A 9596-nucleotide genomic window follows, 5' to 3' on the forward strand; every position below is an offset into this window, starting at 1 on the left:
AAAGATCATACCTGTCTTTTCCTGGTGATTGAGCACGTGCTGTTAGAGAAGTATTCTGAAATTGATTAAAAGAAGTATTGAAAGAATGATTAGCTATAAACCTTTCATAAAAAGCCTTGTGCCCAGGCTTCATATAGTTGCATGTACACCCTCCACAGTGAAAATGTGAAAAGAAGAGAAACTGAACATGTTTCTATCATCCAAATAAAAATAAGTCATTTCTCGCAATCAGAGCTACAAGGCACATAATAACTTTGCAAATAAATAGTCAAAGAGTAAATGGGGAGGGAGAAAAAGGGAGGGGGGGGAGGAGAGAGAAACACAAGTGAGAGTCAAAACGTTTTTCCATTTTCCAAAGATTTTTCATAAACTTGATTTCTAAACCCCCTGGCATCAGGAAACTCACTCACTGCAGGAGAGAATGTATGGCACTGGCTGGGAACTACACTGAAAAGGACATTTCTGCCACTTTGCAGAAATAGTTAGATGAAAAACTTTTTGACTCCCCCTCAACTTTATATGTGAAGGGGAAAAAAAAATACATTTCACCCAACAACAAATGTTAAAGAAAAACCAATGTGAAAGTAGCATTACGACATATAATTTACACCTATTAGCAGAGTAGAAAGAAAGAATCACTGTAATTACCTTGAAATGATCCATCAGAATTTTGCTGTACTTCAGTGCACTGTCCTTTTTGAAGCAGAAGAGGTGAAGGTACAGCAGGGAGAGGCAGCGGTAACTAAGCAATATGAAAGAGGGAGTTAGGACAGAAAGAGTGGTGTTACTAGCCGGGTATGCTCACACAACGTTTACATGAAACGGAAGACCTAGAAGGAACCCGAAGAAGCAAAGAGCAAAGATGGAGTCATCAGGAGGAACATGGAGAGGATTCGGGTTTCAGTCGTTACCCCACCACTCTCAAAACCCATCCAGGCACAGCCAAATGAGCCTTACAGAAAACTTTCTGCAAGAAGTCACTTCTCCTTAGAGAGATAGATATAATGAAAGAGAGGAATAGAGAGAGTAAAAGAGATGAAAGAGAAGAAAAAGCAAGAATTAAAATGAATAAAGAGAATAATGAAAAAAAAAAATGAATCAAGATTTGTGAAAAAAAAAACTATACATATAAAAAACAAAATTCGAAAGACGTGTGAGAGCAACAAAGAACAAAGATGCCGGAAAGAACACAGACAGAACTAAAGGGTTCCCATCGCGTGCTGCCTTTTTGGCTGCTGCTTGCGCATCATTGGTTAGGGGCATGGCCATGCCTCTGATGCAGTGCTCCTTTTACCAATATACTGGTGCTCATTTTGCCAACCTCGGAAGGATGACAGGCTGAGTCAACCCTCTGGTGTTAATTCAGTGGCCAACGGGGCTCAAACTCAGGACCCTAGGATCCCAAGCCACCGCCCTCACTATGAAGCCAACACCAGCTGAACTAAAGGGTAATTCTAAAGGATGAAGTATATGCACACTGTGTAAGCATACGAACTGTGCTTCTCCCATTGTCTTGGATTGCTTACCTGCATTTCATTTTTCATTCATTTATTTTCTTCTTTTTTTTTGTCATTTATTTATAATTTCATTTACAGATGCTTTCCGCTGGTCCTGTCATTTTTCCTGATGTATTGGCTTCGATATCCTTCGGCACACAAAATTACCGTGCTTTCCCATTGTCTCAGGTCACTCACGTGCATTGTTCTTCTCTTTGTTCATTACCTCCGCCACCGAAGGTGAAGGAGGTTATGTTTTCACCACTTTTTGTCTGTTTGTCTGTTTGTGTACAGGATATCTCAAAAAGTTGATGGATCTGGATGAAATTTTGTGGACTGGTTTGGAGTGTGACAAGGACTAACTGATTAGATTTTGATGAACATCCGGATCATCCGACAAATAGAATTTTTAAAGTGATTCTTAACCATTGAGAGATAGGGCCAAAAACGATATATAGCACGATATCTCAAAAAGTTGTGGACGGATTTGATGATACTTGGTGGACATGTTGGGATCTGGAGACGAGAATTATTTAATTTTTAAAGCGATTCTTCATCATCGAGAGATCGGGCCAAAAACGATACATAGCATGATATTTCAAAAATGTATTGGGCCCCGATATGTTCTCATGGATCAGGCATTTCATGGCGGAGGTATGTGCTCTACCGAGTGCCCTTCTAGTTAACCTCCGCCATCGAAGATGGATGGAGGTTACTGTTTTCACCCCTTTCTGTTTGTTTGTTTGCTTGTTTGTGAACAGTATTACGGAAAAACTCCTCGACAGATTTCGACGAAACTTGGTGGGGGGGTTAGGTCTGGTCCAAGGATCATACCATTAGATTTTGGACTCGGTCCAAAATCCAATATGGCCGATATGGCGGCCAATTTGAAAAAATATTTGAAATTTTTTTTTTTTGCATTTCTACATGTCTTAAGTGATTTCCAACCCCCCCCCCCCAAAAAAAAAAATTGTTAGAGAAAAAAAAAATTTGCAAATTTTTTTCAACAAAATTTCGATTATTTTTTTGCATTTCTACATGTTATAAGTGATTTCCAACAACAAAAAAACATGCCAAAATTATAATTGCGGCTGATTTTGGAACTTCAGGTGGATATACCCACGTAAAATCAATTTCTGTCTCAAGGAATCTAGTTATGATGAATGAATTGAGTATGTAAAAGTTAAAAGTAAAAGGGAAAGTTGCAAACTATAACTCTGTGAGCACTGTCGACGTCAAATTGAATGAATAGGATATTAGGTTCACTTGAGTGACCTAGCAGTATTGGCGGCGGAGGTTTTGCACTCTACCGAGTGCTCCCCCTCTAGTTTATTTATATTTTCGTTTATGGATGTTGTCCAGCAATTCTGTGATTTTTCCCGGTGTACCGGCTTCGGTGTCCATTGACACACAAAATTTCAGATTTCTACGTCACCTGGAAGGTCCGACCTTTGTTATCAGTGAGTGAGTGAGTGAATCAGTCAGTGGTTCAAAAGAGCTTTATATATTGGTGATATATAAATGTTAAAAAGGTTCTTCTGGCTAAACAGTTGCATTGCCTCCATCTCTTAACCCTAGTCTCAGATGATGTTTCATCCACTAACCTATGGACTTCCTCAGGCCAAAAGACCGCAGACCTCAGTATACGTCCACTTTCATACTGAAGACGCAGCCACTTATGGTCACGTGTTGATGCGAGAGGGAAACCAAACTACTCCAACTTCCTTAATGGCCTCAATTATTCACACCTTCTTATGGTATCAGCTGGGGAAAGTTTTTTGCCCCAAATGTTTCACAAACCAGCTGGCCAGGCCTAACATTTGACATACCATGTATAATGTGAACATCTTAAATTAAAGATGGTCTAAAATTGTTTCTGAATGAATAAATGTACCAACATTTTAAAAACCACACTCAACTCATAAATATATTCAGTTTGTGATCCTTACCAGATGGTGGAAAGCTTCTTGTCATTGGACGAAGCATTAGAAGTTGCAAATTTCTGCAAGCTGATGGCATGTCTATGGTCACACACCATAAATAACTCCCTCATTAGAAAGAAATTGATCAATAGCAATTATCTTAGACAGGTGACTTCTTCTCATAGAGCACATAGCATGAGCATTGAAAGTGATTATGTTGCTTATATCATCCGTGTATAAAAAATAATGAAAGATTACTTTTTTTGGAAGGAATATAATCCAAAGATGTGGCCAACAAGATAGCTTTTTGCATGCATCTCCCTTTCATTTGTTCCAGCAATGCACATTTTTCCAGCCAAGGTAAACTCTTGCCTCCCTTCCTCAACCAACCCTTTCCATCATCACAGATTGTTCTCTGCTGCACATGGTCTTCTTTCCCATTACATTAAAGAAGTTCCAAGTCAAACTTGACACTTAATCAGCAACTGCCTCGCTTCTGGCCTCATACTCCCAACCCTCTATCTTTTCCCAACCCATCCACGTCACATGCGTTCTTCCAGAATCTCACACTGGGTTTTCTTCCCACAATATATGCTGAACACACACCTCCATTCTTTCATGCCTCTAGTCTGTCATCTGTGGAACTGACTCCATGTGTCTCGTGCCACTCGCTTTAGTCTTTCGAGAGTGCATGCTGCCTAGCATTCTGCTCTCATACTCTCACTGACCCTCTCCTGAATCCCTTTCCTTTCTGAACTCATCCACTCACATGCGATGCCTTTGTCTCCCTGTTCCACTTTGATCCTCATTCAGTTTGTTCAGCTGCTGTCCTCCATCGTTTAGCTACTCCATGAGCCTAGATTTCTCTCCGCAACAACAAAAAAAGCACGCCAGATTGCTGTACGGATGACAAAACTAAGGCAAAATCATTGTAAACGCATTCCTTGTATATCATACCTTATTATTTCCAGCGTTTTACAGTACATGTTGTACACCATTTTTGCTTCAATTGAATCTTCCTCCATCACGATGCCACACTCGATGTAGAAAAGAGCAGCTTGCATGTAGGTGACTGCCTTCCAGGAAGGGTCCACCTATAATGTTGAAAAAGGAACACATGCTTAACTCAATCCAAAGTGAAAATGGAAAGCATCCCAAAATGCAAAGGCCATCCACGTCCGCTTTGTACTCAAACTAAAAACTTGACAAGAACAACTTTTTTTAATGTAAATTTGATTAATCAGTGCTCTCATAATCATCATCATCATCATCATCATCATCATGGGAATTGATCTTTGTAGGGCCGTTGGCCCCAAGATTATCATTTTCATGGGTGGATTCCACAAGGGAGATTTGTGCAGTTCTGCTCCTATTGAAAAGTTAGAAACACAACCAGCCACTCGACGGTTTCTGCGATTCCGTAGCTAGTATGTTTCTTGAGGAGAAGGCAGTGGTTGACCGAGTCGAAGGGTCGAAAGGTACATTCCAATAGTATATAATTAATAGACGTACTGTACATGTGTGAAGTCATGGTGCAACTGATGTTCAAACAGTACGTACGTAATTAATAGACATACAGTAAACGTAGTCACATGGCTTCATGGCTTTATGGCTTTATAGCTTCACAGACGGACCGACTGTGTTTTTCGCATTTAATATCTATAGGTATACATACATAGATATGGAGTGAATCGGTTGAAAATTGATGATTTATGTGAGCTGAACCATTGACCTTTTGACCTGTTGATCTGAAAAACAATTGGTTTCCAGCCTATCACTACCTCCACCAGGCAGTGAAGATCGGAGTGAAAATCCGGCCTGCAGGCGATTGACATACAGACAGACATCCAGACAGACAGAGCAAGAGTGAGAATTGCTTTGCAGTACATGTCCCGAACAATGTGATATTTTCCAAGTATAAAAGGGGCATATAGCTCAAAAATTGACAGAAAGCCCTGAAAGCCGAACTTGTTCTGTAACTTATCCTACTAAAGCCATGTATCAAGTTTCAGTTAAATATGTTAGAGGGTATGGGGGGGGGGGTTGAAAAACCTCAGGTGGGACCGTCGGACGAACGGACGGAAAGAAAACCTATGATCCCCTCCGGTGAAACTGGTAGGGAATAATAACGGACCAAACCAACCAATATTATACTTGGGAATCTTCGATTTCAAAAGAAACAGACAAAAAGCCAGGGGTTAAAACATAACCTCTGTCCACTTTCAGTGGCAGAGGTAAATAGGTTTTGTGTTGATTATATTAATGACAATCAAAGCAAAATTGTAGCAATGATAATATTTTATGCAGATCAATTTTTATAAACAAGAATTTGGGGTCATCTTTATATTGTCGTGGAGCTGGTGGTCCAGGTTAATCCCCCCAACCCAATTTGTGGTGACGGGCGGTTAACACTGCCAGCCCAAGATGGTCGAGTGGTTTTTCCTCATTAGGAGGCGGACACATTGATCCTCGGAGATTATAACGCACACACGGGAAGGGTGGGATACAATGGAGGAGCAATGGAGGCACAGAGAAGGTTTATACTCGAACCCCATGAGAAATACATGTACATAGCAACTTAAAATAAAGCGGATTTAATGAAAATAGACAAACCTCGCATTCGCTCCAATCGGTTCTTCTGACCACGTCCATGTCAAAGTGGACATCTCTCTGGCTATTATCAGAGAACCACCTCACCGCCGTCGAGTCTGGCATTTCACTCAAGCCGACTGGCAGGGTCTCCAAGCAGCCATCAAATTTATAGACTGGTCTCCTTTCTCTACTTTCTCCAACATCAACTCATCCTGGGAATTCTTTCAAAGAAACTTGATCTCCCTCATGCACAGATTTATCCCCTCTCGTGTTCAGTTGTCCTACCCTTCCTCCCGCCCTTGGTTCACTGAAGCTTGTGGTGAGGCAGTTGTCCTGAAACAACTTGCCTTTGCCTCATGGAAAGCAAAACCCAACTGAGGGCAATCTCCTTTCCTTCCATAAAGCTCGGAACAAGTGTGTATCTACCCTCAGGAGAGCCAGAAAACAACATCTTTCTCATCTCAAGTCTGAACTCTCAAACCTCTTTCCCTCCTCAAAATCCTGGTGGCGTCGAATCAAATCTGTTTCAGGTGTATGTTCCCCCTCCATCCCCTCCCTTACCTCAAATGGCCGCACTGCTGATACCGCACATGATAAAGCTGAATGTCTAAACTCGGTGTTTGCAGCTAAATCTTGTGTCCAAAACCCATCACTTTCTCTACCCACCTTACCCAGTCGCACCCAACTGTCCCTGGACTCTGTTTCCTTTTCTCCTGACAAGGTGGAGAGCTTGCTGTCAAACCTCAACTCAGATTCTGCAACCGGTCCAGACGGCATCAGCCTACATGTCTTAAAAACCTGCCCTTCTGCTCTTGCTCACCCTCCCTCTGTTCTATTCACCCTCTCATTTGCTCAAGGTCATCTGGCATCTGCTTGGAAATCAGAAAACATCACTGCCCTGCACAAAAAAGGTGCAAAAACAGATCCCTGCAACTACAGACCAATCAGCCTTCTCCCAATCATCAGCAAGGTTATGGAATCCATCATCGCTTCAGACATCAAATCCTTCCTCTTCTCCAATGGCTTGATTTCTGAACATCAATTTGGTTTCAGACCAGGTCACTCTACCCTGGATATGCTGCTTCTGCTCTCCCATCAATGGATGGAGGTCCTCAATGCCAGACAGGAAATCCGAGCCGTATCCCTGGACATATCACGTGCTTTTGACACAGTCTGGCACCCTGCACTACTCACCAAACTCTCTTCCTATGGTATCCAAGGACATCTCCACTCATGGCTCGCAGATTTCCTCTCCTGTCGCAGTCAACGTGTGGCCCTAAATGGAGTTCTTTCATCCCCCCTTCCTGTCCAGGCTGGAGTTCCTCAAGGTAGCGTTCTGGGCCCTGTTCTTTTTCTGGTTTTCATCAATGATCTCTCCGACTCTCTGGAAAATCCTCTATTTCTCTTTGCCGACGACTCCACCCTCTTCCGTACCATCTGTCATCCCTCAACCCGGCAAGCAGCAGCTTCTTCGCTCACTGCAGATCTGGATGAAATCACAAACTGGTCCAACACGTGGAACATGTCTTTCAATCCGGACAAATCTCACACTCTCACTATGTCTCTCCGAAAGGACCGTTTAGAACCCCCCCCCCCCCATCCACTTTCTCAACAATCCTCTGGAAGAAGTCCTTTCTTTCAAGCTTCTGGTTCTCACTATCTGCCATGACCTTTCCTGGGAAAACCACATTTCAAACCTCGCCTCCAAAGCCAGTCGCCGACTGGGAATCCTCCGTCGTGCAAAGTCCTTCCTTAGCCCACCTGAGCTCCTGACCACTTACAAAGTTTTGTCCACAGCCTGATGGAGTACTGCTCTCCCCTCTGGGCTGGTGCTCCTGCCTCCCACCTTTTTCTTCTTCACGCTGTAGAAACCAAGGCATTTCAGATCATTGGCAGCTCCCGCAATGAGGCTGAGTCTTTGGGCCTCTCACTCAATCACCGCAGGTTGGTCAGTGGTCTTTCTATCTTCTACCGACTCCTCTCCAGCCTTGCCCCCCTGCTCTCTCTGCGATTTTTCCCCACCACATTTCTTCAGGGCGCTCAAGCTCAGCCAACAATCCCCTTCTGGTAAAACTACCAAAATCACGAATCACTGCTCATCTCCACTCTTTCATTCCTCTTTTTTCCCGCATTTGGAATAAACGCCCTCACTCTATTCATTCCCATTCTTCCCTCCAGGCCTTCAAAACAGCTGTTCACCACCACCACCTCTTATCCAAATCCTCGATCTTTTCTACCCCCGATAATCCACCCAAGCCCACCTCCTTCAAATTCCCTGCTTTCCTTCCTGAAAGTCCCTGTAATGTCCATCTTGTGTACCTCATGTTTCCCGTCCCATCCCTCTCCCTTCCACAGATCTCCAAATGTCTCTGTTCCCCACTATTTTGTCCTTCCCACTCCCTCCCCTCCTGTTTCATGCCCCCCTTGATGTGCGTTGTGTGTTTGTTCTCATACGAGCCTCGACAAGGTATAGAAAATTTTTATTTTTATTTTTACAAAGGACAATAATCAGAATATAACAATATGTGAGGTAAACTAATCCTAAAGTCTAAATTGAGGCACCTCAACACACAGACATAAATACAGACAAGGGGAAACAAAATAAAAGGAAATCCTTCCTTTATTCTGGCAATTTGCTCGGTCCAGAGATGGTCTTTATGGAACGTGGAACCAAGGTTCTTCTATTTCCACATGTAGGCATGCGCAAAAATGGCGCCAAGCCGCTCTCTCACAGCGGGAACGTTCGTCAGGCAATTCGTGAGTGGTATTCAACACCAAGGCTCACCGACCCTGTGCAGCTTAGAATGGCACCGTCCCCTTCGGTGACATACATGAGGCTTCGAAATCCGTCTCATACGACCCAACTGAGAGCCAAAGGCCAGTGTCTTACTCCTCAGCATGAATATGAGAATTGTGCCGTCTTCTTCATGCATCGAAGAAAAGCCAGCCATAAAGCCCTGTTCTTGCAGGCCATTTCCTAGCTATGTTCTCTTTCGACCGCATGTGTCCCTCACTCTGCACTCATGCATTGCTTCTTGCTACGAGCTGCTTCCCCATCCTCTCTGATCGCCTACCTCCTACGCCCTCTTACTTTTTCTGGTACGAATGTCACCGCCCATCAATCATCAGCCTCGAGGGCATGACTCCGCCCACCGTCACCCTCGGAAGTGGGGCTTCTTGCCAACTTGGTCATGTTATAAAAACACAATTCTTCCATGGTTTGGAACACAAAAACATTGGGAAAATTCACAGAGGGGCAATTACATACTGGGGAACTTGGCCTTCATCCCTATCTAATTAACACTGCACCATCCCCCGTACCACTCAAGCTCACAGTCTCCCGACTTAATTTACAACGAGATGTCTCCTACACGTCCACGGAACAAACAATTCTATTCAATCCTAACTTTCCTATGAAATTCCTCCATCTACCCCCACAACCATAACAATGTTATGTAAGCAAAAATGTAGAAAATTTTTGTGGAGGCATTTGTCATTTGGTTGATGTCATCTCATCTCATTTCATTATGTCATTATGGACAGACTTGGGAAGCCCTTCTGGAGTACCAATGTCTTCTGGTTGGTT

The 9596-nt window shown here is 43.2% G+C and overlaps 1 protein-coding gene across 1 annotated transcript in view; it reads right to left on the reverse strand.

Annotated features, from left to right (window-relative positions):
* The window catches only part of LOC147017910 (AF4/FMR2 family member 3-like), a 188528-nt gene that overhangs the window by 54284 nt on the left and 124648 nt on the right, over window positions 1-9596 (reverse strand). The window contains exons 19-22 of the mRNA XM_085899923.1: window positions 4376-4512; window positions 3446-3517; window positions 649-742; window positions 12-55 (exon numbers count right to left, since the gene is read on the reverse strand). Of these exons, the coding sequence (XP_085756049.1) occupies window positions 12-55; window positions 649-742; window positions 3446-3517; window positions 4376-4512 (347 nt within the window). The remainder of the gene's footprint in view (window positions 1-11; window positions 56-648; window positions 743-3445; window positions 3518-4375; window positions 4513-9596) is intronic.

Source organism: Eptatretus burgeri, chromosome 10, assembly GCF_056783735.1.
Source record: "Eptatretus burgeri isolate ZD-2024b chromosome 10, Ebu_testis_v1, whole genome shotgun sequence".
NCBI classification, from domain to species: Eukaryota; Metazoa; Chordata; class Myxini; order Myxiniformes; family Myxinidae; genus Eptatretus; species Eptatretus burgeri.